Genomic DNA, 26,940 nt, shown 5'->3' on the forward strand with positions numbered 1-26,940 from the left:
CATGTGGAGGTGGGAGAGTGTTGCAGTGGCTCAGGGTTTGGGTGACTGCCTGTGCTCCCTGTTGCAGGTGTTTGATTTCCTGCTGATGCTCCGAGCTGACTCCCTGCACCGCCTCGGCCTTTCCAACAAGGATGGAGCAGTGAGGTTCAGCCCCTACTGCCTCTGTGATTTTGTGTAGGTTTCTCATTGTCTTCAGCAAAAGAATCACAGGGTGGTTTGGGTTGGAAGGGATCCTGGGCATAGGCAGGGATACCTTCCACTGCCCCAGGGTGCTCCAAGCTCAGTCCAACCTGGCCTTGAACACTTCTTAACTTATTTTTTGTTTTAAAAAAGCTCTTTTCCAAACTAAATTGTGTTCTCACTGAGCTTAATGCTCCATCAGTAGCAATCTGCAGTTTTTCTAAATCTTCCTAGACCAGTCTAGGATTGTCTGAACCAGTAACTCCTTGGTGAATTGTTATTACAAATCACTTACTTGCAGAGCTCTCAATCTCACACATGAAATTTGAGTTGCCTGCTTACAAAAATTCCCAAAAAAATGTGCATTTTTTTGCTTCAAACCAGTTCCACACTGAATTTTGATTTGATGATTTGTACAAATCTGGCTAGTTTTAATTTTATAGTTTGTCTAAAGTTGTGTAACACACCCCAAAAGATAACTTCCTAAATCAGATAGGAAAATCCTTCACTTGACCAAAGTGGCTCATTGCTGTGTGTCTGCTGGGCAATCCTCTGCTTTTTTAAAATTGAAAATGCAAATTCTATTATTCATTCTTCAACCTGGCTCCCAAATAGGGTAGTGCTGTAGGTCACATGAATAAGCTGTAAAAATTATTCATATTTTTCTCTCTTTCTGTGTTGCAGAGAGGCAGAGAAAAGGACTTCTGAGAAAAAGCCCCCTGGCACCCTGTCCCCCCCTTCAGGCAGCCCCAGTGTGCCTTCCCAAGGTGCCACTGTCCGAGTGGGACACCTGCCCTACTCCATGGTCTTTGGGGTCCTCCTGCAGTGTTTGAAGCAGGTATGAACCCTCCTGGCATCTTTGTGTCCCTTCCTGGCATCTTTGTGTCCACTCTTGGCATCTTTCTGTCCCCTCCTGGCACCAGCTGTCTGTCACATTTCAGCCCAAAGTACTTAAATAAAGCCTGAAAAGCTATTTCTACTCCTGCTTAAGATGGGGGTGTGATTGTGCAGCTTCACAGCCACCAGTGGGAGCAGCAGCCCAGCTCTTGAGAAAATAAGCACAGCTTTCATTGCACTACTTCAGAGCAGGCAAAGGCTAATGCTGTGCTTGTTAAACAAGGTCCAAGAAGCCATCCTGTCTCTGAAAGGGCATTTGGAATTAAAATCTTTCCCACTGCAAGTTTGTGAGGTGTTTTGAGGATTTGTGAATGTTTAATCACCAATGAACTGTAAATAGAAATTGTTCCTGAGTGTGGCATTGGATGCAGTTCTGTGCTTGCTCTGGAAGTTAATTGGTGCTTGTGCTTTGGAGAATTGAATTCTGGCTGTCAGATCTCAATATAATTTCTTTTCCAGTTTGTAGTGCCAATGTTGCACCTAGAATTGGGTGACAGACAGGAAGAAACTTGTGACAGCTAAATGCCACTTCTTTTTCTGTATCAACCACGACAAGACCTACATCTGCCTAGGAAATGACACATTGTCTGCAACTTGATTGATCTTCCTTCCAAACTCTAGTGAAATCCTGCAAAAATTTTCAACTTCAACATTTTCTGTCTTTGCAGGAGACAGACTGGAAGGTGCTGAAGTTGGTTCTCAACAAATTACCCGAATCCCTACGCTATAAAGTGCTATTTTTAACTTCTCCATGCAACATAGACCAGCTGGCCTCTGCACTGAGCTACATGGTAATGCCACTGAGGCACAGTCCTCAGCTTCTTGGTTTGCTTGGGAATTACTTGGAGGGGATTTTTGAGTGGGCTTTTTTGTCTTCAGACAAGTATTTCAACAATTAGCAGGGTGGTTGTCAATTCTCACTCACCCCCTCTTTTGTGAGGGTTGCTCTAGGTGCACAACAGGTAATAATGAGTGTTCTTCATGGATGTGTATGAATATATGAATATACAGGTCAAGGGGAGCTGTGGCAGCCTTCTGCTGCCTTCCAGAGGGTGTTTTAGTGACTGGCTGTGTGATGTGTCAGCTCACAGACAAGAAGACCACGGACAGGCTCCACGGGACCCCCGAAGGCTTTTCCCGCACGGATTTGCACCTGGCTGTGGTGCCCGTGCTGACAGCACTGATATCTTACCACAATTACCTGGACAAAGCCAAGCAGGTATGGGGAGGTAGGAGGGTGTAGGGAGGGCAGAGAATTGTTTGGTCTGTGAGCTCTTTAGGAAACAGAAGTGCAAGGTAACACTTCCCTTTGCTGTTGGGAAATGCTGCATCTGCTGAATTTGCACTGAAGAAACACTTTGTTAACCCCATGTAGGATCAACTGTGGGTTCACTCCTCACCTATTCTCCCTGACAGGTCACTGTAACTTTATCCTCTGCAGTAAGACTCTTATAAATACAAAATTTCTGTTAAATCAGAAACTTAAAGTCTCAACTACCAACTTGATTTGAGTCCCCTCATAAGAGTTTGGCCTGGGGTATGTGTAGGATTATTTAAAGCTCAGTGTTAGTTGCAGCAGGGGTGCCTTGCAGGGTGTTCTGGGGTGCTGGCAGGAGTCAGGAGGTGTCTCAGGGGGTTCTTTGGTGAGTGTTTCTCTGCTCTCCCAGCGTGAGATCGTGTACTGCCTGGAGCACGGGCTCATCTACCGCTGTGCCAACCAGTGTGTGGTGGCACTGTCAGTCTGCAGCGTGGAGATGCCCGACATCATCATCAAGGCACTGCCCGTCCTCATCGTCAAACTCACCCACATTTCTGCCACAGCCAACATGGCAATCCCTCTGCTGGAATTCCTGTCGAGTAAGTCGTGATGTTCTGCTTCCCAGTTTCTGTAGTTGGGATTTTTGTGTGGAATATGAGGGGGTTTGATGGTGTTGATCATATGGAATGTGCTGTGATGCCCTTGCTCAGGTTATAAATGTTCCATCAGCTCATTTGTTGCAAGTTTTCTGCATGAAGCTCTTGCACTGAAGAGAGAAGCACTCTGTGTCATGCAACCATATGGAAATATGAGCTGCTTTCTTCTCCTTGCATGATGTGATTTTAACTTCCATGTCACTGATCATTCAGAAAAAAAAAAACAAAGAATGAGAAATTAAACAGAGTTAGGGTGTTGTAGGGGTGTGTTGAGGCCTCACCTGTGCTGCTTTTGCTGTTGGACTGTTGCAGCTCTGGCCAGGCTGCCTCACCTGTACCGGAACTTCGCGGCAGAGCAGTACGCCAGCGTCTTCGCCATCTCCCTGCCCTACACAAACCCCTCCAAGTAAGGCCACAGCATGTGCTTCTCTCTCATCTGGGAAACTGAGAGCCTGGAAAGCCTTCTTTTGTTGTTTTTTGGCTTAAAGTTATTCATAGGATGTTGCTCATTATAGTGGCACCAGGCTTTTCCTGAAGAAGGGATATTTCTGCTCTGGAAGAGTGGGGTGGTTCTGGCACAGGGTGCCCAGAGAAGCTGTGGCTGCCCATGGATCTGACCAAGGCCAGTTTGGATGGGGCTTGGAGCACCCTGGGATCTTGGAAGGTATCCCTGGGTCTGGAACTGGATGATCTCTAAGATCTCTTCCCACCCAGACCTTTCTGTAATTCCATTATACAATTCTAGCTCATCATCACCTTGGACAGAAAACCTCTTTTTCATGAACAGAATTTTTGAATGTTTTTTTTCCTTTGCACTTTGAGCAGGTAAGGAGCAGCTGTGTGTGTCAGGCTGAGCTGTGGGTTTCTCTGCTGTTGCAGGTTTAACCAGTACATCGTGTGCCTGGCCCACCACGTGATCGCCATGTGGTTCATCCGCTGCCGCCTGCCCTTCCGCAAGGACTTTGTCCCCTACATCACCAAGGTATGGCACTGCTCAGCCCAGCAGCACTCAGGAGAGCTGGCAGCTTAAAACCTGATCTGAGACCTTCAAAGGTTCTGTTTGAAGTGAGCAGAATCCCAGTTTTCTTGTCAGCATCTCTGTGAACTCTCATGCTTTGGCTGCTGGTTGCAGACTGTCTTGGTTTGAAGGACAGGTGTCTGCTAAGAAAAGCAGAGCCTCTCTTGAAATGGAAAATGTCAGCCCCCTCCTTCCAAGCTATTATAATTTTGAAATTAAGGGGCTCTCAGGAAAAGATATGGGAATAGGAATAACAGTTCTTTACTAGTAAAAATTGAAATAGAAATACAAATATGAAAAAAAATACCCCACAAACCCAAAACACTGATGAAGTCAGAACACAACCTGACACCCCATCAGTCAGGGTGTTGGTTGCATTCCCATTAAATGGTGGCTACATCCTCCTGCAGTGACAAATGTGGTTCAGTTGAAGCAGTTTCCTCTGAAGGTCCAGGGATGATGTGGAAAGGTCCAGTTTTTCTCTGGAATCCAGTGGAAAAGGCTGCTTTGGTGTTCCAGATCTCAGTTTTTATCTGTGTAGGAAATGTTTGGCTCCTCCCCCTGGGTGGAGCATCTCCCTGTGGGATGATGTAATTTTATCAGTCATGCACTGGGACTCAATGGCCCATTAACAGGAGATATCTCCTGGAGGGAGGATAGGTTGTGGAAAAGATAAAGATGATTGCCCCACTTGGTTTAACAGATGGCCCATTAGCAGGAGATATCTCCCATGGAGATAAGGATCACTGTCCCAACTCTTAACAGCTGGTGACAGAATCCAAGGCCAGACACAGACTTTGAGCTTTGCATTGTCACCTCTTGTCCCACGGCAGGGCCTGCGCTCCAACGTGCTGCTGTCCTTTGATGACACCCCAGAGAAGGACAGCTTCAGGGCTCGCAGCACCAGCCTCAATGAGAGGCCAAAGAGGTAAATTCTGTTCAACCCCAGCAGGGTTTGGTGTCCCTGTCACCCCCTTCCCTGCGTGTCCCTGCAGGGGGCTGGGTGCAGTGATCCCAGTGTGGCAGTGCAGTAAGCAAGCAAAGTAAACCTCTTTAGGTCAAAGACTGAGCTTGGGGAGAGGCTGGGATCCTGTCCTGCAGGCCTGGCTCCACCAGGGCCCTTTCTGGTGCCCACTTCTGAAAATCAGCAGTTGTGTGAGGTTGGGGAGTGTCAGTACAGTGTTAGCAGAGATAAGAGGAGAGGGTGATACCAGAGATAACAGAATCCCATGTTCATATGGATTGTGTAAACTCCTTTTGATGATTGAGCTGTAACGAGTCATTTCCAGATGATTGCCAGAGAAATGGTTGTGATCAACCACCTGGATAAATTAGAGAGCCAGTGCTGTGTTTTTCTATGGTGCTCCCAGTCAGGTCAGTGCACTGGCTGGCACACAGCTGCTTTCTGTCTGTTTGGGTGTCTTGATATCTTTTTTTTTTTTTTTTTTTTAATTTTAATTTTGAAGCCATCATGACAGTTTTAGGCAAATCCTTCATAAGTCAGAGTGTTTCTTGCCAGCAATCATTCAAAGTAACATTTGTCAGGGGAGGAAGATATTCCTTGGAAGGCATTTAGAGTTTCTCCAATGTCCTTTTACCTGCAGAATTACCTAAATTGGTTCACTTAACTTGCTTCAGTGTTGTGAGCAGTGAGCACATGGTGGCATCTGAGCCCTGGGGAAAGTGCCTCTACTTCACCTGCAAGGCTGCAGCAGAGTCTTGCAATGCAGAAACACCATCCCTGCCCTACTGCTGCAGCTGTAAACCTTGTGTTGTGTTTCATCTCTCCCATCTCCTCCTCTTTCATCCAGAAACTTGGAAGAGAAGCTTTTTGACACTCATGTCTCCAATTAGAATTCCAACTAATCCTTTTTTTTTTTTTTTTTCCTCCCTAAAAAAACCTGTTAAATTCTACCAGGTTGGAATACTACTGTGTCTTAAAGGCTTTTGCTGGATCACTTTCCACAGAAATCTCTGCTGAGGAGTGTGGCTGTACTCAGGCAGCGCCCAAAGCACTGGAATGGCAGGATGCCACTGCCTCTGGGTCTGGCTGAGCTTGGATTCTGGCCAGGGCACAGAGGAAAGGCCTGGAGCAGATTCCAGTTTCCTTCTCTGAGAAGCTTTTGGGCTTGGTTTTCAGTCCTGAAGCCAAAAGAGAGTTTCTCTGCCATAGCTGAGGTGCTGGGTGTTCCAAGGGATGATGATCCCAGCAGTTCCCAGAGCTGCTGGATGTCCTGATGTTGGTGTAGCTGATGATTCCTGAGCACAAGCCTGTGCTCTCTGCAGCAGTTGTGGCCAAAAAGTGATCTGGGAAAGGTTGTTGGGAGAAGGACAAAGAAATTCTGCTCCCTGCAGGTGGCAATCTGAGATGTAAGAGCTCACCAAGGGGAGGATGGCAAATGAATGGTGTTTAGAAACAGCCAGAAGGGTTAAATTAGTGCCTGCATTTTATCCCTGGGGATGGGAGGTGCTGGACCAACTGTTCTGCCCAAATTAGCCCTGAGCCTGGCGTGCATCTCAGTGACTAATTAAAGTGCCTCCTGGATCTTAATTGCTGTCATCTCCCACGTGTGCCTGGCACTTGCCAGTGTGAACAGAAATTTGCTTTCTGTGCCAGCTCAGAGCCCAGGGGTTCCCTGGAGGCCAGGCTGAGGCAGCTGGGATGGCACAGGAGCATCCCCAGGGGTGTTGGTTGGCTCTGCAGTGGGGCAGGGTCTGCAACAGGGGGCTCAGGGTCCCCAGGGCCTCGAGCTGGGCTGAGGGCACCTCTGGGACCCCTGGCTCTGTTGTGTCTGGGGGGAAAGCTCAGCTTTGGGCCAGGCTTAGTGGGGGCAGAGAGGGGTGACATGGTGCCTGTCTCTTATTAAAAACTGCTGTGACCTAGCCCAGGTAAAGCATTGTAGGAGCTGTGGAAGCCCTCAGGTGTCGAGTCATGGTGAGTTGGGGCAACACAAGAGGGGGTTGAACTGCACTAAATTCCTCAGCCTTGAGGAATTTGTGCCCAGGGACCCCTCAGGTGCCCTTGCCTTTGCTGAACAGCCCAGTATTCCAACTCTCATTTCAACCAGTTTTTTTTCTTTTAACTTGTACTAATTTCATTTGTTTCGTAGCACATTTAAAATCTTGTTTTCAAAATGTGGTTTGTCTTTTTAATGCTTTCAGCTCTGCTTGTTTGTATGTTTTAATTTTTTTTTGTTTCCCTTTTTTTTTTTTTTTGGCATTTGTTTTATTTTCCATCACCCTCCGGGATCCCCCAATATTGACCCTGTGACTGTGACCTTTCAACCTACATCCCTACAATGGTTTCCTCCCTTCTGTGACCTCTTTTGGGGCTTGGTGCTTCTCCACATAGTAGTTTAAGACTAGCCAAAAATGCAAAGCAAGGCTTGAATAACTCTCCTCCAGTGAAAGAGCTGAAAGAACCCTCTGCAGTTGATGCCTTCCGATCCCGCAGCATCAGTGTGTCTGAACATGTGGTCCGCAGGTAGAGGCACTTTGAATGGGGACAGTCCAAGAGCAGCTGGGCCCTTGGAGGTTTTGCTGCAAGGGAGGGTGGAAGCAGGGTGGATTTGCATGTGGGATGCTTGCATGACTTGGTTATCCCATCAAAAACCAGCCTCAAGCACGGGCAAAGGTTTTGGGAAAGAATCCCGAGGCTTCCCCAGGCCACATCACACCTGGGTGGCTCTGGTCACTTTGCCACATTCTCTGGTGCTTTAGCAATGAAAGATTCTGTTTTCAAAGTAAAGGTGGTGAAGGGGAAAAAAAGCCCCAAACAAACAAAAAAACACGTACAAAAAAAGGAAAAAGTTTGCATTCTGCACAAGTGACAATCCTGGGTACAACTCACTAAAACTTGAGCATCCCAAGTAGGGACTTGCTTCAGGAGAGGCTCTGGAAGCTCTGCAAAGTTATGGAGAGCCCTCCTTTCAGTCTAGGAGGAATAGTTCTGGCCTCAGTTTAGGATTTGTTCTTCTTGAGGAGCTGATGGAGTGTCCTGGTGTCAAGAATGATGCCAAAAACCTGGATTTGTCTTTCTAGAGAGCAGTGAGGGGTGGGTGTGCTCAGCCCATATGAATTGTTGCTTTCACAACTGAGGAAAACAAGACTGGATTTCAGAGATTAATTGACAGGTTTTGATAGCAAGCACTGATCTGCTCCATTGAAAGGTGTGAAATAATCAATGCCAGTTTTTAAAAACATTTCTGGATCATTTCCCTTGAGTGTTAAACTGCTGAACCTGAAAATTTGTGCCTTAACATGTAGGATTTCTGTCAGTTGAACTTGATTTGGGTTTTTTTGCTTATTATTTTGGCCCTATATGTTGTCTGGGGGAGAGAGGCTGAAGTGACTGAATTGCAATTATGGTTCTGACACTTCATGTTATGGCAGATTCTTCCCTGGGAGGGTGGGCAGGCCCTGGCACAGGGTGCCCAGAGAAACTGTGGCTGCCCCTGGATCCCTGGAAGTGTCCCAGGCCAGGCTGGGGCACCCTGGCACTGGATGGGCTTTAAGGTCCCTTCCACCCCAAACCCTTTCAAGATTCTCTGATTTCCCCATTAATCATGAGGTGATTTTCTTCTCTTGCATTTCTATGTAAATGGTAGCAATGAAAAGTTCAGATAATTGCTCTTAATGAAGCCAAGGAAGTTGCCACATGATAAAAATGTTGGCTGTACCTCAGCTTAGTTTGTATTACAATGACATAAGGAGTTGTCTTTATAAAATATTGCAGTCCAGACTAAAACAGAAATGGTTTTAAACTGTTTTGCTGATTAGAAGAAAGACCTTCTCTCTGTTCTTGTGCCAATTTCCTGTTCAGAGTGCAATTTTTTTTCCTGTTTCAAGTTAAATTAGGTTTTGCCTAGCTATTGAATTTGAAGGGGAAAAAACAATCTATGGAAGAGATGCAACAGAGAAAAAAACAAACCACAGGATTGTAAAGTGAAGTCTGGAGTGCCCCAGTTTCTGGCTCATGGGCAACCTGCTGCCTGGGAAGCTGGTGCTGCTCATGGGATGCTTGCCCTCACATAGATTAGGAACTCAAAGCTGCCACTCACTCCTTGCTTGGTGCACTTGCCCATGGGCCACCAACATCAGAGAGCACTGGCCTGGCCAGCTGGAGTCCCTCCAGAGAAAATACACATCCTGCAGTGCCAACCTGGGAAGCACAACATGAGGCTGATCCCAAAATCTGTTTCCCAAGGCCTGGGTTTGATGGCTGGCAGGTGCATGCACAGCAGGGTCTGCATCCCCCGTGGGTGGGGACAGGGACCTGGTGCCACCTGAGCTGTCACCTGGGCCCTTCCTCTTGCAGCCGCATCCAGACATCCATCACCAGCTCCAGCCTGGGCTCTGCAGATGAGAACTCCATGGCTCAGGCTGATGACAACTTGAAAAACCTGCACCTGGAGCTGACAGAGACCTGCCTGGACATGATGGCTCGATACGTCTTTTCCAACTTCACCGCTGTGCCCAAGAGGTCAGACAGGGACCAGGGACACCGGGCTGGGATTCAGTTCATGGCTCACTTCATCAGGGGAAAAGTGTTGGGATTCTGGCAGGCTCAGGCTCTGAAGGCTTTCCTGAAGCCTTGCCTCGGCTAAAAAGGGGGTGAGGAGAGGCAAGACTGGGAGTGGAGAGGCCTTAGAGCCCCTTTCCTAGTCTGAAGGGACTCCAGGAGAGCTGGAGAAGGACTTTGGACAAGGGATGGAGGGACAGGACACAGGGAATGGCTTCCACTGCCAGAGGGCAGGGATAGGTGGGGTATTGGGACAGATGTTTTTTTCCTGTGAGGGTGGTGAGACTCTGGAATGGATTTCCCAGAGGATGCCCCATCTCTGAAAGTGCTCCAGGCCAGTTGAATGGGGATTGGTACAACCTGGGACAGTGGAAGGTGTCCCTGCCCATGGCAGGGGTAGCACTGGATGGACTTTAGGGTTCCTCCCAACCCAAACCATTCTGTGGTTCTGTCAAATGCACTGGAGAGAAGCAGCCTTTGTCTCATCCTGCCCTGTCTGGAGGAGATGCCTTGAAGGTCTGGGAGCAGGGCTTTGCTCCATGTCCTTGCAGGATAATCCCAGGGTTATCTCATCCATCATCCAGGTGAATAACAGGGTGTTGGCAGCCATGGGGGGTGGCACAAAAGCTGTGTAAAGGAGAGCAGGCAACACCTCCTGCATGGATCATGGCAGCAGCTCTGGTCTCTGCCTCCTGAGGGATCTTTACCCCCATTGTGTTCCAGGTCTCCTGTGGGTGAGTTTCTGCTGGCTGGAGGAAGGACCAAGACATGGCTGGTTGGTAACAAGCTGGTGACCATCACTACAAGTGTTGGAACAGGGACAAGGTCCCTGCTTGGCCTGGACTCTGGAGAGTTCCAGAGCACCCCAGAATCAAGGTAGGGGTTGCTCCCATTTCTAGAAATCTCCACCTGACTTAATCACCTAAACCACTGCCACATCTTTGTAGTTTTTCCTCTTGGCATAACAGGAATGTTTTATTTGTCCAGCACAGCTGATTCCTCCCTCAACATCACCAATATCTCCTTTCCTCCAGCTCAGACCCTGTTTTGCAAGTGAGACAGACCAAGGAGGCTCCAGCCAAGCTGGAATCCCAGGCTGGGCAGCAGGTTTGCAGGAGCTCCCGCAGCAGAGTCCGATCCATGTCAGGTGAGTTCCCATCCTGGGCTCTCCCAGGTCCAGCTGCCTCCTGTGTCTGAGCTAATTTGGGACCTGGAGCTGTCTGGTGTTTAATGAGGGGCAGGGAGCAGGAGCTGTTCTCCTCCTGCTCCTCTCTCTTTGCAGGAGAGCTGTGGTGATCACATAAATTGGTTTATAAGGGGCACAGGAACCATCAAATTCTCTTTGTGATTTAACCCCAGCTGGCAGCTAAGCCCCACACAGGTGCTCACTTTCTCCCCCACAGAGGGATGGAGAGAGAATTGGAAGGGAAAATAAGAAAAATTGTGGATTGAGAGAAAAGCAGTTTAATAATTAAAATAATATTAACAACAGTAATTATAATGACAAGGGAAATAAAATCAGGATATTTTGTGTGCAACTGCTAGAGGAGCTTAAAAGCCTCATTCCTGAGATCTTTTTGGGGCTAACTAAGCATGGCTCTCCCTTGGATTGTGTCTGTCCTGCCAGGTGGTCATGCCTTACGTGTTGGTGCCTTAGACAGCTCAGCCTCCCATTTTCCCAGTGGCTCAGCTTCCCAAGGGACACAGGGCCCTGCTGCTCCTGCAGCCCGCCCAGACAAGGCCAGTCCTGCTCCACAGACAGCCCTGCAGAAGGAAAAAGCCAACTTGGCTGCTTATGTGCCACTGCTGACCCAGGGCTGGGCAGAGATCCTGGTGCGCAGACCCACAGGTGGGTACCTGAGTGTGGGTGGGATCCTGGGGGGAACCAGAGCCTGGGGGAAGGAGAAAAGTCCAGATTTAAATGGATCCATATTTGGAATTGTTTAAATGGGTTATATTAGAAAATCTGTATTTGTAAGTGGATCTGTTTATGGCTTACTGCCTTTTGAACCTAAAGAACCATGAAATGGGTTGGGTTGGAAGGGACCTTAAAGGCCATCCAGAGCCAGCCCTGCCATGGCAGGGACACCTCCCACTGTCCCAGGCTGCTCCAAACCCTGGGACACTGCCAGGGATCCAGGGGCAGCCTCAAGTCTGGGCAGCTCAGTTGTGTTTGCTCACAGGGAAGGAATAACAATCTGTTCAAGGTGAAAATGCTTGAACACCAATGTGTTCCATGAGATTAGCAAGAATTAATCTGTTTCATGAGAAAATAATTGACCTGGTGTTAATTAGGACACTTGAGTGTTTTGGATGCCTTTGGGAATCTGCTGTAGCAGTGAGTTACCAGAGATGGGTTTTGAGGAGCAGATAAATTTTCAAGTTGGAGCTGGGATGGCTGGGAGTACTGATCACATCCCCCATTGCGTGACGCAGGCAACACGAGCTGGCTGATGAGCCTGGAGAACCCTCTGAGCCCCTTCTCCTCAGACATCAACAACATGCCCCTGCAGGAGCTCTCCAACGCCCTGATGGCTGCAGAACGCTTCAAGGAGCACCGGGAGACAGCTCTGTACAAATCCCTGTCCGTGCCCTCCTCCAGCCTGGCCACGGGCACCGCCAAGCCCTCGCTGCTGCAGCGCTCCAACACAGGTGGGCTCTGCTGGCCCCTGCAGGCCTTCTAGACAGCTGGCAGCATGAGGGGGGCCAGCACTCACAGAGGGAATCAGTTCTTGTCCCTAGAAGTGAAAAATTCCCTTCCTCCTTGCTTCTGCTGGCTCATGGGGGAAGAGGAGTTATAAGGGAGCTGCTTTGGAGGAGTCGTGTGTTTGGTGTGTTCCTCAAATGAAAATGAACAAAGTCATGGATCTGTTCCCTCTCCCACTTGTTTGGGGCTGATCTGGGCATCCCACTTGTGGATGGATCTTTCCATGCAGTGTTTCCATTTCCATTTGTCTTGATTTTGGGAGTGTGTGTCAGGTTCCTGGGGCACGGCCAGCTCCAAACCTTGCCAGCCAGGAGGAGTTGGTTGCCTCTGGCTTTTACAGCAGAATGCAAATCCTGTTGGGTTTACCCACCTCTGAAAAGGATTGTTCAGCCTGCAGTTGAACCACTCAAGTTTCATCTGCTGGCTTGATTTTTAACACAGTGGCCAAGGATTTTCACTCCATTTAATGTGGTGCTAGTTCCTCTTAAAAAGCTGTTAATTCTGGGAGATTGGTGTTGACCAACAGCTGCAATTTTTAAAGCTTTCTGCAGTCTCTGCTTGAGCTCTTATCAGTGATATCCAACACTGAGGCTCTGAGCACTGTAGGAGTCATCAGAGTTGAGCAGTGGTACCAGCAGACTGGGGAAAAAATGGGAAAGATTGTCTGAAAATCTGGTAAAAATGCCAGTTTTCAGCTTTAAGCAGTGCAGGGTATGTTTTAGTATTTCAAAACATGTAAACACAAAATTGGAATCAAAATCAAATTATTACCTCTTACAAACAAAAAATTATTTTCCATAAACACTTCTGTGACTCTAAAATTTTGTGGTATATGGAGCTAAGTGGAGAGCTGAGCCCACACCACCTGAATGCCACTCCTGTGCCAGCCTCAGAGTAATTTTGGCCACAATCCTTGTTAACCAGACTTGCTGGAGCTGGCTGGCCAGTGACTGGAAGAAGTTTTTGCTGCCAGACACTCATGTGTCTGTTCTGTCTCTTTAGAGGTTAAACCTCTGTGAGCCTTTACCCAGATTTTTCAGACTCTTCTGTGGGTTTGAAAGTGACCTTGTGCAGGTCAGGAAAGGCTCAGCCTGGTTTCCTGTGTGTGCTGGGATATCAGGAAGGGATTTTCTGTTCCTAAGCCTCACAAAATGCATTCTGCAAAGGGAGCAGTTGGAGCCTGCACTGTTGGATGTGTTTATTCTTCCTTATTTGTGTTAAGACCTTGTGCCCTTAAAGTATCCCTTTGGCATCTGGTGAGCTTATCCCAGCTTGTTCTTTCCTTTGTTTCATTTATTTATTTGTTTGTTTTAAACTAGGCTCTTGGTTACATTTTAAACTCTGTGCTTTTTAATTTTTTTATATTTTTTTTTCATATAGTCTCTCCTTCCTTTTGATGTAGCTGCTCACTTGATTTCCCTTTGCAGTGGCCTCTTTCTCTTCCATGTACCAGTCCAGTTGTCAAGGGAAGTTGCACAGGAGCATATCCTGGGCAGGTATATTTATATATCTTTAAGGAAAAAACCAACCAAACAATATTGCCATAGAAGAACACCTCTGATTCATAGAAAATGTATCCCTCATCCCTCATTTTCCCCTTCCATGTCTCCTGTCTGTCCCCAGTCTCATCACTCTCAACAAATGGGATCTTGACTAGCATGAAGAAGTCCAAGCCAGATCCAACATTTGCAAGTGCAGACAATTCCTTAAAGCAACTTTGCTTTTAGCTGGGGTGGCTTGTGAGTCATGAGGCCACTGTTAAATGACCTGTCAAAAAGTGGCTGGATTAATTAATTCTTCATTTGCAGCTTCATTTTCCAATTGGCTCAGTGGAAAAGCTCCCAGTTGTGAGGAGAGCAGCTTGTGCTGCAGGATAGGCTCCCCTTGGAGCTGCTCAGCCCACAGGGATCTGCCAGAATTGGGCACAGAAAGATAAAAGCAGATGATAATTTGTATATATTTGATATATGGATAAAGTTCAGCCAGCATGGAGGCTGGCTGAGAGATTTTTAAATAAAAAATTGCATTTCTGCAGAAAACGTGCTAAATTCTACCTTTTAGAGGCTCTATAATAATGTAAAATCTTTCTCCACTTCAGTAAAATTGATTTCATAATTAAATGGAGATCAAATTACATACCTTATGAGCACAACACCTGCATTGCTTTGATAGCCTGCAATGCTTTGTGATTTTAATTAGAGAGTTCAAATGTCTTTCTGCCTCTTTCCTTCACTGGAAAACTCCCAGTAGAGCAGTGGGGTGTTCTGAGCTGCTGCTGCTTGCTGTCAGAGGCCTCTCAAAGCAACACAAAGCTGCTGCAGTTCAATATTTTTCTGTACTTCCCTCTGCTCCTGTTATTCTCTTCCCACCTAAAGAATAATTAGTGCTTGGGCTGTTTTAAAGCACCAGCCATGTTGGCAGTGGTGTAGGAGGGGAGCTTGGAAGCACTGGGTATCTGCAGGTGTGTTCTGGCTTGGACAGCTAACCAGATCAGCACGTTGTTTTGGTTCCTTTTGGTTTGTTTTGTATTTTTTAGAAGGTTTGTGTGTGCAATGCTAACTCTTAATTGCTTCTTTGAAATAACTTTGGTCCTGCGAGCTGAAATCAATCCAGGAAAAGCTGCTTTAGTGATTTTTTTCTTTGTATTTTTTTTTTTAATTTTGCTGATTTTCTTTTATATTTTTGTGTGTGCTAATTTTTGGTTTTATTACTATTATTATTATTATTATTTTGGAAAACAAATCTTGGCCTTTCAGATTGGTCTTCCAGTCCCTTGTGTGCATAATGGGAAGCCTCCTGTTCTCCAGCCTTTTCCTCAGGACAAAAAGCAAGGCCAGGAGGAGCCTTTGGTCAGCCCAAAGTGGTCAGTGCCTGGAGCAGATCCAAGGTTAAATCCTCCACCTAGGCAGGGCTTCCACAGAGCTTTTTTTGTCAGTGTGGTTCCACTCCCTGTGTGTCTCAGCAGATGCCAGCAGTGCCCGTGTCACTCGTCCTTCCACATGTTCAGGGCTGGATTATTCTGAGACATTCTAGGAAAGCTGCCAAACTGCAAGGAAATGGCTCCTAGGAAAATTTTCTTATGTCCTGGTAGTCCTCAAGGCACGGGAGTGTTGCATTCCAGTACAAGAAAAGCTCCCTTTATTGCAGCCTTGCACAGAGCTGATGTCTCCAGTGAGCTTTGATCCCGTCCTTTCCTACATCTCTGTAGATCTGTCTGTCCTGGTAACCAAGGGCCCCTTCCTTCATCCCGTGCCCTGCTTGTCCATCAGCAACAATTGGAAAAAAACCAGCTGCACTTCCTTGGCCCGAGGCAGGCTGGGAGGGTGACAGGTGATTTATTCCCTGGATTAATAAAAAAAAAAGGACAGCCTGGAAAAGAGGAGCGAGTCTGTGCCAAGAGCTGCCAGGGCACTCCTTTGAGCATGGCCTCCCATTGAGATCCCGTAGGGAAAAGGCTGGTGCTCGAGAGGAGAGGCTCGGCGTGGAGGGCGCCGTGTCCCCTCTGCACAGCTCCCCTGGCCGTGTCTCCCTAGAATCCGCCGTGGTGCTGGAGGAGGGCGGCGCCGGCGACCCCGAGCCGCGGGAGGGAGAGTGCCCCGCGGGCTCCCCCGACAGCGAGGACAACGAGACCTCCTGCTCAGAGCCCCTCCTGGCCGAGGACAGCTTTGGCAAGGGCCAGGATTCCTACAGCAGGGTAAGGCGCAGCCTGGCTGTTACAAATGAGAAACAAAAGTCTCCATATTCAGCAGCATTTAATTGCTTTGTTTTATATAGACACGCTTGGGAACGTGAGGGGTCACCGCCCATGTCACACTCTGCCAAACTTCAGTTTTGCACTTTTCTTATAGTCTGGTTTTCTTGTAGTAATCAATAATTGTTATTTTTTGTTGCCATAGTTTTGTCGGGTAAGCAGTGGTGGTTAAAAGCCATCCGTGGGACTTCTAGGTGATGTGAAGTCTCATAGATAACCATTTGATAAGGAATGGCAGAAGTTGGGAAGTCTGGTCTCAGTAGATAGGCTGCAATTGATTACACAAAGGCAGGAAATCTGATTTTGCAAAATCTGTTGGGCTGTGTGAAAGCCTTGTTTTGCAAAGTGTTAGTAGATACAACTTATTTAGAAAACATAATAGTCATAACAGGGAGATTTAAAACAGATTGATTTAATCATATTTTCTTTTCTCTAGTGTCATATTTCATTTCAGACTTAAGTATTCTGGTTTATACAAACCCCAATATTTCTATATTTAACACAAATCTTTTATCAGTTATCACACTGGGCGAGCAGGAGGGGATTGGCCATGGATTCCCTCATGGTGCCCTCACAAACACTGATGGCACTGGGGGAGATTGGGGTGAAAATCCCCATTTTACCAGGGATAAAACACATTGGTTTGTGCTCCTTCCTGCCCACCTTTCCTTGGAAGTGTTGGGGTGCCTTGAGGCTGGCTGTCATTTGGATCATTTTGGAAGGTGGGGAGGCCCAGAGGAGCCGTGGCTTCCCCCGGATCCCAGGCCAGGTTGGACATTGGAGCAACCACAGGATGAGCTGGTTTATATCCCAGCCCAAACTGTGAAAACTTGCTGATCTCGGTGGAACCTCCAAATGTTACTGTATATGGAGAGGCAAAAGGACACAGTAACATGGTGCAAGAAAGAACAAGAAAGAGCAATTTATTGAAGGAAGACATTGACACTTTGTGCATAACAAAATACAGACAGTTCATTGGTTAGGGAAGAAAACTCTTGTCCCAGGCTTTCTCACGGATCCAGCAGGTGTTTATCTTCGTTATAATTCTTTCTTTTGTGTTTACAGTAGAGAAAGAGGCTCTAACTTGGGAAAAGTCCCAGCCGGGCCTGAGAAAGCCAGACTGGAAAAATCCTTTACGATTCTCCCTGGTAATGGCCACAAAAACTGTTCATCTCCTCTTTTTCTGCTGCCAGTCGTCCTCCACGTCCAGCCAGGAGGAGAAGTCGCTGCGGTCGGAGGAGCTGGCGGAGGGCGCGATCCCCATCGGGCGGGAGGAGGGCCGCGCCCTGGCCGAGCTCTCCTTCCAGCCCTCGCAGCCGCTCAGCAAGTCCAGCTCGTCGCCGGAGCTGCAGACGCTGCAGGAGGCGCTGCGGGAGGCGGGCGGCCGCGAGGCGCCCCGCAGGCTCAGCACGGACGGCAAGGCCAGGTCGCAGTCGGGGATGCTGGAGGCCGAGGCGCTGGCGGGCGGCTGGCCCGGCCGGCCCGAGGGCGGCGCGGCGGGGCCGGGAGCCGCCGGGGCTGGCAGCTCGCCGCGCTCGCCCTCGGGCCACCGGCCCCGCGGCTACACCATCTCCGACTCCGCGCCCTCCAGGAGGGGCAAGAGGATCGACAGAGACGCCTTCAAGGGCCGGGCAGCGGCGGCCAACGCCGAGAAGGTGCCGGGGATAAACCCCAGGTGGGTGCGGGGCTCCCGAGCAGCTCCTTCGGGGGGTCTGCAAAGCATCTGATGGAAAAATTACGTGTGTTGTAAATGAGAAACAAAAGTCTAGATATGCAGCAAAATTTAGATTATTTTATATAGACAGAGGGGTCACTGCCCACTCCATGCTCTGCCAAACTTCAGTTTGCAGCTTCTTTTATAGTCTGGTTTTCTCGTAGTAATCAATAATTGTTATTTTTTTCTTGTTGTCGTAATTTTGCCAGGTAAGCAGTGGTGGTAAAAAACATCCATGGGACTTCTAGGGGACATGAAACCTCTGGACAATGTGTCAAGTCTCATAGATAACCATTTGGTCTTGGTGGATAAGGAATGGCAGAAGTTGGGAGGTCTGGTCTCAGCAGATAGGCTGCAATTGATTACACAAAGGCAGGAAATCTGATTTTGCAAAATCTCTTGGGCTGTGGAAAAGCCTTGTTTTGCAAACTTACTTAGAAAACATAATATTCATGATGGGGATTTAAAACAGAATGATTTTAATCATATATTTCCCTTTATCTTGATCCATGTCTTATCTAAGTATTCTGGTTTATAGAAACTCCAAAACTTCTGTGATTAACATGAATATTTTATCAATTATCACATTTATTAATTTTTTATTAAGTTTTTATTTTTATTTGAATTCCTGCTATATTCAGGAGTTGATACTGACCTGTTGAGCACACTACCCCACCAAGTGAATTTTGGAGTTAAAAAACAGAACTCCCAAATGGTGAAAGAAAGGGATGGATTAAGCACAGTTTCCTCCTGTACTTATTGTACTTTATTCAGGGGCTGTGGTTTGGCCACAGGTTACCCAGGGTTAATTTTGCTGTGAACAGGGTGGATTGCTGGTTTTGCATTTCAGGAAATAGAATGTGCAAAAGCCTAAGAAGGAAAAGGATTGTAATTTTGCTTTTTGGACCTGGGATAGTGTTAGCTGTCCAGAATTGCACGATGAGACAATTTTTGCCTGATTGAGGGCACAGATAAATGTCAGTACAATCATGTGTCTGAGAGCCCAGCAATGCCCCCAGAGCTGTGGAGGGCATTCCTGCTCCTCCATCCCGTGCCTTTGAACAGGGAATTTGTGTTCCTGCTGCTGTTTGACACATCATTGTTTTTCTGACAGGGGTCTATTGCAAACTGCAGGTAGTCCAGGCACTCAGAGTGTCTCTAAAATATGAATAATACCCTGTTAGCATTTTAATTCCTCCCATTTTTCTGCTGTACATAATGTTCTTACCTCCAACAGATCAAAACTGACTTTTTATGTTAACAGACTTTTCCTTTTCCCTCCCTCTCTCCTTCAGCTTTGTGTTTTTACAGTTGTACCACTCCCCCTTCTTTGGTGATGAAAACAACAAGCCCCTCTTGTTGCCAAATGAGGTAGGCAAGCAGATGTATAAATCCTTAATTTTTTTAACTTCATGACCTTCTTGGAATGCAGATGATAATTACAGACATCCAGCTCTGGTGCTGCAGTTTAAAGGTGTTTCCTACCAGCAGTGCCACGAGTGGGAGATCTCTGAGTTGGGGTTGTGGAGGGGATCTTTTGAGGTTCCCAGAATGCTGGGATGGTTTGTGTTGTGTCCCTGGGCAGGGACAGCTCCCAGCAGCTCAGGTGGGCTCCCTGTTTGGGTTGCAGACGTTTGAGAGGTCGGTGCAGCTGCTGGATCAGATCCCATCCTATGACACACACAAGATTGCAGTGCTCTACGTTGGGGAGGGCCAGGTGAGTGTGTGCAGGGCCCTGCAGCCTGGGGGAGTGTTGGCAGCCTCTGCAGCTGTGGGGTTCTCCTGTGGGATCTGCTTTTCCTTAGTGTCCTGTGCTAAAAATCAGCGCCTGCATGAGACCTTCCTGTGAGGGCAATCAGCTAATGCCAGGCAGGGGTCTGTGGTGCTGGTGCAGTGCTGGTGGCACTGCAGAGTGTGACGTGGGACATGTCCCTGTGCCCCAGAGCAACAATGAGATTGCCATCCTGTCCAACGAGCACGGCTCCTATCGCTACACCGAGTTCCTCACCGGCCTGGGCAAGCTCATCGAGCTCAAGGACTGCCAGCCTGATAAAATCTACCTGGGTGGCCTGGATGTGTGTGGGGAGGATGGGCAGTTCACCTACTGCTGGCACGATGACATCATGCAAGGTGAGCTGGAAGGATGCTTTGTGTCTCCTCAACTGAGCTGCCTTGGCACTGGTTCCTTCCCAGGAGGTCCTGAGAGTGTCTTGAGCTCTGATCCCCTCCTGTTCTCTCTGGGACCTCCACAAGCCACCTGTTAAAATTTAAGGCAGAAACATTCCTGCCTTACTTAGCAAAAAAAAAAAAAAAAAAAAACCAAAAAAAAAACCATCGGTTTGATAATGATCTGCTCTGAAAAGATCTGCTCTGTAAATCTGTGTCATGATCTGCTCTTTAAAGGTTTGGGTTAGATCTTTAGCTGGCTGTCCCCAGCTGCTGTAAAGGCTGTTCACTGAGGGTGGTGACAATATTGCTGTGTTTCTCTGAAGAGCAGTTCAGAGCAGGGGTGTCACTGCTGTGGCCATGGCTCAAGCAGCTCCTGCAGCACCAAGCAGTGCAGAAATCATCCAGGATCCAGCTGGATATGGTGAACTTCCCAAATTTTTCCACACAGCTCTGTGCTCATCACATGGAGTCCAGTTCCATGGGGTGGCTGCAGGGGCTCTGCAGAGCCCAGGTAGGGCAAGTCCTGGTTTAAGCTCTTTTGCCTCTTTCCTCCCTGACCCAGGGTCTCCTCCCTGTGCTGCTCCTTCCCACTGGGTGCTGCACTCCGTGCTCCAGGGACCTCTGGAGCATCCAGTGGGGCTGGATTCACCTGTCACTAACAGGGACAAACCCTATCAAAGGAGCACAGTTGGTATTTTTCTTACTGGCACGTGACCATTACTGCTCCCCAGCCTAAGGATCTGTTTTCCCTCTCCAGCCATTTTCCACATTGCTACTCTGATGCCCACAAAGGATTTGGATAAATACCGCTGTGACAAGAAGAGGCACCTGGGCAATGATTTTGTTTCCATCGTTTACAATGATTCTGGAGAGGATTTTAAGCTGGGCACAATAAAGGTAGGGGATTTTCCTCCTGGGTGTGTTACAGCAGGGGCACAGTGTTCTAAACCTTCATGTGTGGGGGTGTTACCCTAAAAGCTCTGTGGGGATTTTGGGGGAGCTGTTTGCTCTGCTGGGTTCACTGGTGTGTGTTTATGGCATTCACAAACCACAGTGCTGCCAGGGAAATGTTTCTGATTCTTGCATTGGCTTCTCCTCAGGGGCAGTTCAATTTTGTGCATGTGATCATCACCCCCCTGGACTATGACTGTAACCTGGTGACACTGCAGTGTCGGAAAGGTGGGAATTCCTCAGCCTTTGCTGGGCTGGGGGTTTGTGTTTCCAAAGTTAAAATTTCCCAGGAGAAATTCCCAGAGAAATTTCTCTGTAACCAGTTTGCCCAGTTCCATCTGGGTTTGCCCTGCTTGTGTTGTGTTCAAGCTCAGGACCCAGAGCCAGCAGATCCCTCCAGCAGCTGTTTGGGAATGCTGCAGGACATGGAGGCTTCAGCAGTGCTGGTGCAGGTGTTTTACCAAAGGGGCACTTCTGGGTGTTTTTGGCTCACACTTTGGTTCATGTGAGAGCCCAGCAGGCTCTCCCCAAACCTTTATGGAGCAGCCAGAATTTGGGAGCCAGTTGTGTTAAACTTCAGGGCAGGTTCTGTTAGCGTGGGAGCTGTGGAGGTTATGGGGACTTGGTTGATAAAATTCCTCAGTTTTATTTGACTTAGATATTTAGTTACTGGAACTTTTTGCTTCTTCTTAGCTGTCTTACAATAATTTTTTTCTTATTCCTTTTAACTAAAGACATGGAGGGTCTGGTGGACACGAGTGTTGCCAAGATCATCTCTGACAAGAACCTGCCCTTTGTGGCCCGTCAGATGGCCCTGCATGCCAACGTGAGTACCCCCAGCTCCCTGAGCTTCCAGCTGCTGCCTTGGCCCATCCCCAACTCCCAAAAAACAGGCAAGGCCTGCTGAAGGAAAGAAACAACTTGTGTACTTAACCTTGAATCCAGAGTTGGCATCTGAACAGTCCTAACTCAGAGCTGGGTTGCAGTTGCTGTCAAACTGCATTGAACAAGGGGATTCATTTTATTGTTGTGGTTATGTTAATGTGGCTCCTCTGTTTCTCTGCTTGTCCCCACCCTTCCCACCCCAGATGGCTTCCCAGGTGCACCACAGCAGGTCCAACCCCACGGACACCTACCCCTCCAAATGGATCGCCAGGCTGCGCCACATCAAGAGGCTGCGGCACCGGGTGAGTGCAGCTGCTCTGGGGCTGGAGCTGGCCCTGCCTGAGCCCAGCTCTCACTGCACTCAGGCAGGTAAAGCAGCTGGCAGAGCCTGCTGAGGGAGCTGGCCCTGCCTGAGCCCAGCTCTCACTGCACTCAGGCAGGTAAAGCAGCTGGCAGAGCCTGCTGAGGGAGAGGAGGGCTGTGTGTACAGAGATTAGAATCCAGCTGGTCATGGAATCACGGAGTTTGGGTTGGAAGGGACGTTAAGGATCATCCAGTTCTCTTGTGGTGATGTCAAACAAACTGGCAGTGAGGGCTTTGGGAAGATTAATCCTGAAATTTCAGAATCACTAGTACTGGAAAAGTCCTCCCAGACCATCGAGTCCCAGCTGTGCCTGATCCCCACCTTGTCCCCTTCCCAGAGCTCTGAGTTTAACCTCCAGCAATTCCTTGGACACCTCCAGTGATGGGGACTCCGAACCTCCCTGGGCAGCCCCTTCCAGTGCCTGACCACCCTTTCCATGCAGAAATTCCTGCTGATGTCCAATACCTGGACACAGAGTGGCCCTCCCACAGTGTCCTGGTAGCCTGCCCTGCCCAGATGGAGATTCAGAAGAGTTTTGGGAGCTCACCTGCTCTCCCTTGCCTTTCAGCTCCGTGAAGAGACCCAGTACCAGAGCCCTGGCCTTCCCCTGCAGCTGCACCCCTCTGCCCCCACAAAGGCCCCTCCCCAGGTGGCCCAGGACCCCCCTCCCAGCTATGAGACAGGGCAGAGGAAGAGGCTGATCTCCTCCGTGGACGACTTCACCGAGTTCGTGTAGGGCTGGGACACCGAGGCCATGCAATTGTGTTCCCTGCACTGCATGGACACAGGGATGGGGAGCTGGAGCCTGCCTGCTCCTTGCATGTGGACTTGGCACTGAACCTGCTAGGAGCTTTGGGTGCCCCTGAGGATGACACTGGATTCCCAGCAGAAACTCCCAGAGGACCAACCTGGTTTGGTTTGTTTTGAGCTGTTGCAAAGCTGCTCTGTTGGAAAACTTCCCTGCAGAACCTTTCTTTGGACTCCTTCCACACCAGCTCCTGGTGGAAGCAGACAAAGGATGATAGGCTGCAGATCCTCAGTGAAGAAGGTACAGCAATTGTGGGATTTTTGAGGACTTTATTGAGAATGAAATATGAAGTATTGAAAATCCAGTTGCTATTTCTGAGCACCCCAGAATCCCAGCTCCTCCCTGAACCTTGGGGCTGTCAGCACTTGGACTCTTCAGGCTCTGACTCGTTCTGCTGCCAGATCTGGGAAGAGTTCGTTTGGGTTCTCTCTGCTGCTTAAGTTCCCAAGGTTTGTCTTCATTTTTGCCATCTTCAGAACTTCCCTGGTTGCAGGAATGCTGGGGTGTCTCATCCTTCCCCGTGCACCTGATAAATCCATTTTTGACTGCTGACAAGTCTTGGAGCATTGTCTCCCCACAAGTTTTGCTTATTCCCTGACAGGGAAGCTCTCAGGGGAGACTGAAGCAATTCAGTTGGAGCTTCCAGGGCAGGTGGGCACAGATGGAATGGGATTTGCAGCCACTCCTGAGGCAAGGAGGGCACCACACACTACACCACCCAACTGGGAGGCACCTTGTAAGCTGCACTATACTGTGAGAACTTCATCTGCTGCTGTGTCCATGAGGGGGAAGCGTGGATTTGGGAATGGCTGCCAGCAGGGAGATGAAGACAAGTGCAATGTGCACGTGGAACTGTGAAGGGACAGGTGAGGGGACAGAGGGACAGCCCTCACCTGTGCAGGTGTGTGGGAACACCAAGTGTCCGTTGTGTTCGCGTGTTTGAGCCGTAAAGGAAATAAAACATTTGTCTGATCTTGATGTGCTGGGAAAGTTCAAATTCTTTCCTGCTCATGTAAATTCTTCTTCACTGGTTTCATTTCCCAGCCCCCACCCCACACGGATTCCTGGCTGTGTTCCAGTCCCTGGACTGGGATATTCCCTCTGCTGGGAGGGGACTCTTCTGTCAGCCTTGTCCTTGTGCCACCCCCAGTGAGCTCATTCGTTAACACCAGCCCTGATAGGATAGAGGATAAAATAAAGTGTATTAATTAATTAAAATTATGGATGCAGAGAGAATGAGGGTGGGGTGGAGAGGAGTGTCTGGAGCACGACAAAACCACCTGAGCCAGGTTTTAGCAGTCAGTGTTTATTTGACTTTGTCACTTTTTAAGAAACATCCCCACAGTTACAAAATACACCATTTTTGTTTTCAGTGAAATGCTGACCAGACAGGAACCATTGGCATTTTGGTCACAATCGTTGTTTAAAAAAAAATATTAGAAAAAATAAGGCACTTACAGAAGTCCCTCCCTCTCCCTTGGAATGAATGGATGGGGGTTCCATTTTTCATTTCAGCAGCTTGATCCTGATACATCATTGTGAGATTCAAGGCAATAAATAAGACACCATCTCTCGGTGACTACAGACACAAAAATATACATTCAGGGGGATTTATGGGCTTTGAGTCACGTTTATTGCTGTGAGGGTGCAGCTCCATGACTGAGCCTGAGCTGGGCCATGGAGGGGACCCTGGGACACTGCTGGAGCTGGCACAGGAGCTGCTGCACTGGGAACTGGGAGTGCTGGAAGCTGTGGGTGCTGCCCACCACGCAGGGCTGGGCTCTTCAAGAACTGTGGGTGGCAGAGCTGCTCTCCATACTTCAGGGAAGTAGGGCAGTTGTCTGATCCTGTTTCTGCTCCTCTCTGAGCAGGAGGAGCACTTGGTAAAGTCACACACACTGAGTCACACTCACACACACACAGGGCAAGGAACAGGCGCTGGGGAACAAAAATGCAGATGGATTTGGGGAGCATCTTTGTTCCAGCTGCCCCTTAGCTTAGGAATGGCTGCTCAAAAACATTTGGGGCCCTGATGGCCCCTCCTGCCTCCTGTCTCCTTCCCTCCTACTCCCAGCCTCTTCTAATGAGGATACTCCAGCTGAGAACTGGCCTATCAGGAACTGAACTTTTTGTCTCTTCAAGAGACTTCCAAGACCTGCTTGGTTCATTTGGGACACTTCAAACACTGAATATTCCCACAGAGCCCTTGGGATGGCTGGGTCTGTCACACAGGTGAGAGGGGCTGTGCCAGGGCAGGTGTGTGGGGAAAGGAGCTTTGGAGCTGGAGGGGCTCCAGCCCTGAGGATATCCCAGGTCTCTGGGGCCCCTCACCACTTCTCTTACTGCCTTGATTTGGGGACATGGCTCTGGCACTGACCCTGTCACCATAAAGGAGCCATGGACATGTGCCAGAGCTGAGCCTGGTGCTGTGTTGCCTGGGAAGTTAGAGGAACAAAAATCCAAGGTAAATAGTTTTCCATCTCTGATTTGAAAACCAGGGTTTTTTCCTGAGCACAAAGCTGACCAGCACCTGGTCCCAGCCCCGGGCTCAGCCTGCAGCTGCTGGTTCTGCTGCTCCAGGCACCTCCCTGTCCCACTCCTGCCCTCTGGGCCCTTCTCTGCCCTCTCCCACCCTGTCCTGGTGACCAGGGTTGCATTTCTCCCCTCTGTGCTCTCTGCTCTTCAAACACCTCCACGCTGACCAAGCACCACCTCACTCATCTTCTCCTGCCCTCATCCCTTCACAACATTTCTACAACATCTGTCCTGCACAGCACCTGAGTTTTCCAAAGGTAACTTAGACCTTTCCCAAAGGCATCCCAGAGCAGCCAGTGTCCCCTGCAGCCCCAAGGGAGCACACAGATGCTGGAATGAAATCTCCACAAGTATCCAGCACAGCTTGGGGCTGCAGGGGAGGCTCAGGAGGGGATGGAGCAGTGCAAGTGCTTTAGGAGCCCCCTCTCTCCACCTGGAAAAGTCTCCCCTGCCCTGCATCTCTGCCCCCTTCAGCCTTCCATTCCAGCCTCTCACCTGTCCAGAGCAGGGAGCAGGTTCTGGAACACAGAGGAACCCACTGGGGGCTTTTCCCCATCCACCTGTGGCCACTGCCCCGAGCCAGCCCAGGAGAGCACACACACCACACACACACAGACACCCAATCCTTATATACACGGGACATTCCCAGGAAGAAGCACTTAATACATCCTTTAAATAACTCTGACAATAGTGTTCTGTCTCCTATCTACATGTTTCAAACACGGTACCGATGCTATGAAAATATAGCAAACATACAAAAATATATACATTTAAAAACCAAACAAACCCCATATAAATTACTTACAATAGCCATAAGGTGAAATGGGGCTGAGGAGGGGAGGGCAGCCCCTGGGGGGGCTTCAGGCACCCCCAGGCTGTGATCTGGGGGGCTCCATGGCACAGGCCAGCTGTAGCCCAGCAGCTGTAGCCCAGCACATGGTGAATCCCAGCTGGCAGAGCTGGAGGAACCACAAAAATATCTCCCTCAGGGCTTCACCTGCCTCCTTTGTGCTCAGGGAAGGCGCTGGCACAGCTGCCTGAGCTGGGGCTGCGCTCTCCTCCTCCCTGCCCATTTCAGTTTATGATTTAAACAAACAAAATACTGCTTTTGTGATATATTATCCCGTTCTTAGCTCGCACGTGTCACTGGTAGCCGAGGAAAGCCTTGTTTAAAGTGCTGGGCAGTACATAGGAACAAGTAAACAAAAAAAAAAAACCAAAAAACATATACTTAGAGCAATACATTCCTTGGGTTAGAGAAGCCAAGCAGCCAGCGGCGCCTGCACCCCGGGGCCACGGCGGGGGGACAGGACAGGTGGGGACCACAGTGACACCAGCACGTTGGGAACCCCACACTGGGAGTCTGGGAACCCCAGGACCCCATACTGGGAGCTGGGAACCCCACACTGGGAGTTGGGAACCCCACACTGGGAGGTGTCTGAGGCAGCCCAGGGGTCTCTTCGTCCCCAGCTCGCTGCAATGTCCTTTGTTTTAAATATTGGATTTCTTTAAATACAAATAATAGT

At 48.8% G+C, this 26,940-nt stretch overlaps 1 protein-coding gene across 5 annotated transcripts in view; it reads left to right on the forward strand.

Moving 5' to 3' along the window:
- TSC2 (TSC complex subunit 2) overlaps positions 1-23,857 on the forward strand; it is a gene marked incomplete at its 5' end in the record, with an annotated part of 33,758 nt that extends 9,901 nt beyond the window's left edge. Inside the window, 25 exons of one of the 5 annotated variants that reach the window (XM_079321240.1) lie at positions 68-174; positions 865-1,018; positions 1,746-1,868; positions 2,162-2,296; positions 2,745-2,934; positions 3,304-3,397; positions 3,871-3,973; positions 4,843-4,937; positions 7,362-7,493; positions 9,327-9,491; positions 10,254-10,406; positions 10,565-10,677; positions 11,158-11,379; positions 11,967-12,182; positions 13,665-13,733; positions 15,771-15,931; positions 17,182-17,663; positions 18,998-19,073; positions 19,333-19,419; positions 19,646-19,832; positions 20,629-20,768; positions 20,972-21,050; positions 21,557-21,648; positions 21,911-22,009; positions 22,640-23,857. In XM_079321240.1, the coding sequence (XP_079177366.1) occupies positions 68-174; positions 865-1,018; positions 1,746-1,868; positions 2,162-2,296; positions 2,745-2,934; positions 3,304-3,397; positions 3,871-3,973; positions 4,843-4,937; positions 7,362-7,493; positions 9,327-9,491; positions 10,254-10,406; positions 10,565-10,677; positions 11,158-11,379; positions 11,967-12,182; positions 13,665-13,733; positions 15,771-15,931; positions 17,182-17,663; positions 18,998-19,073; positions 19,333-19,419; positions 19,646-19,832; positions 20,629-20,768; positions 20,972-21,050; positions 21,557-21,648; positions 21,911-22,009; positions 22,640-22,807 (3,642 nt within the window). In that variant the 3' untranslated portion in view covers positions 22,808-23,857. The remainder of the gene's footprint in view (positions 1-67; positions 175-864; positions 1,019-1,745; positions 1,869-2,161; positions 2,297-2,744; positions 2,935-3,303; positions 3,398-3,870; positions 3,974-4,842; positions 4,938-7,361; positions 7,494-9,326; positions 9,492-10,253; positions 10,407-10,564; positions 10,678-11,157; positions 11,380-11,966; positions 12,183-13,664; positions 13,734-15,770; positions 15,932-17,181; positions 17,664-18,997; positions 19,074-19,332; positions 19,420-19,645; positions 19,833-20,628; positions 20,769-20,971; positions 21,051-21,556; positions 21,649-21,910; positions 22,010-22,639) is intronic. The other 4 variants (XM_079321241.1, XM_079321242.1, XM_079321243.1 and 1 more) reach the window with 4 other exon arrangements.
- Positions 23,858-26,940: the final 3,083 nt, after the last annotated feature.

Source organism: Erithacus rubecula (genome assembly GCF_903797595.1).
Source record: "Erithacus rubecula genome assembly, chromosome: 17".
Lineage (NCBI taxonomy): Eukaryota > Metazoa > Chordata > Aves > Passeriformes > Muscicapidae > Erithacus > Erithacus rubecula.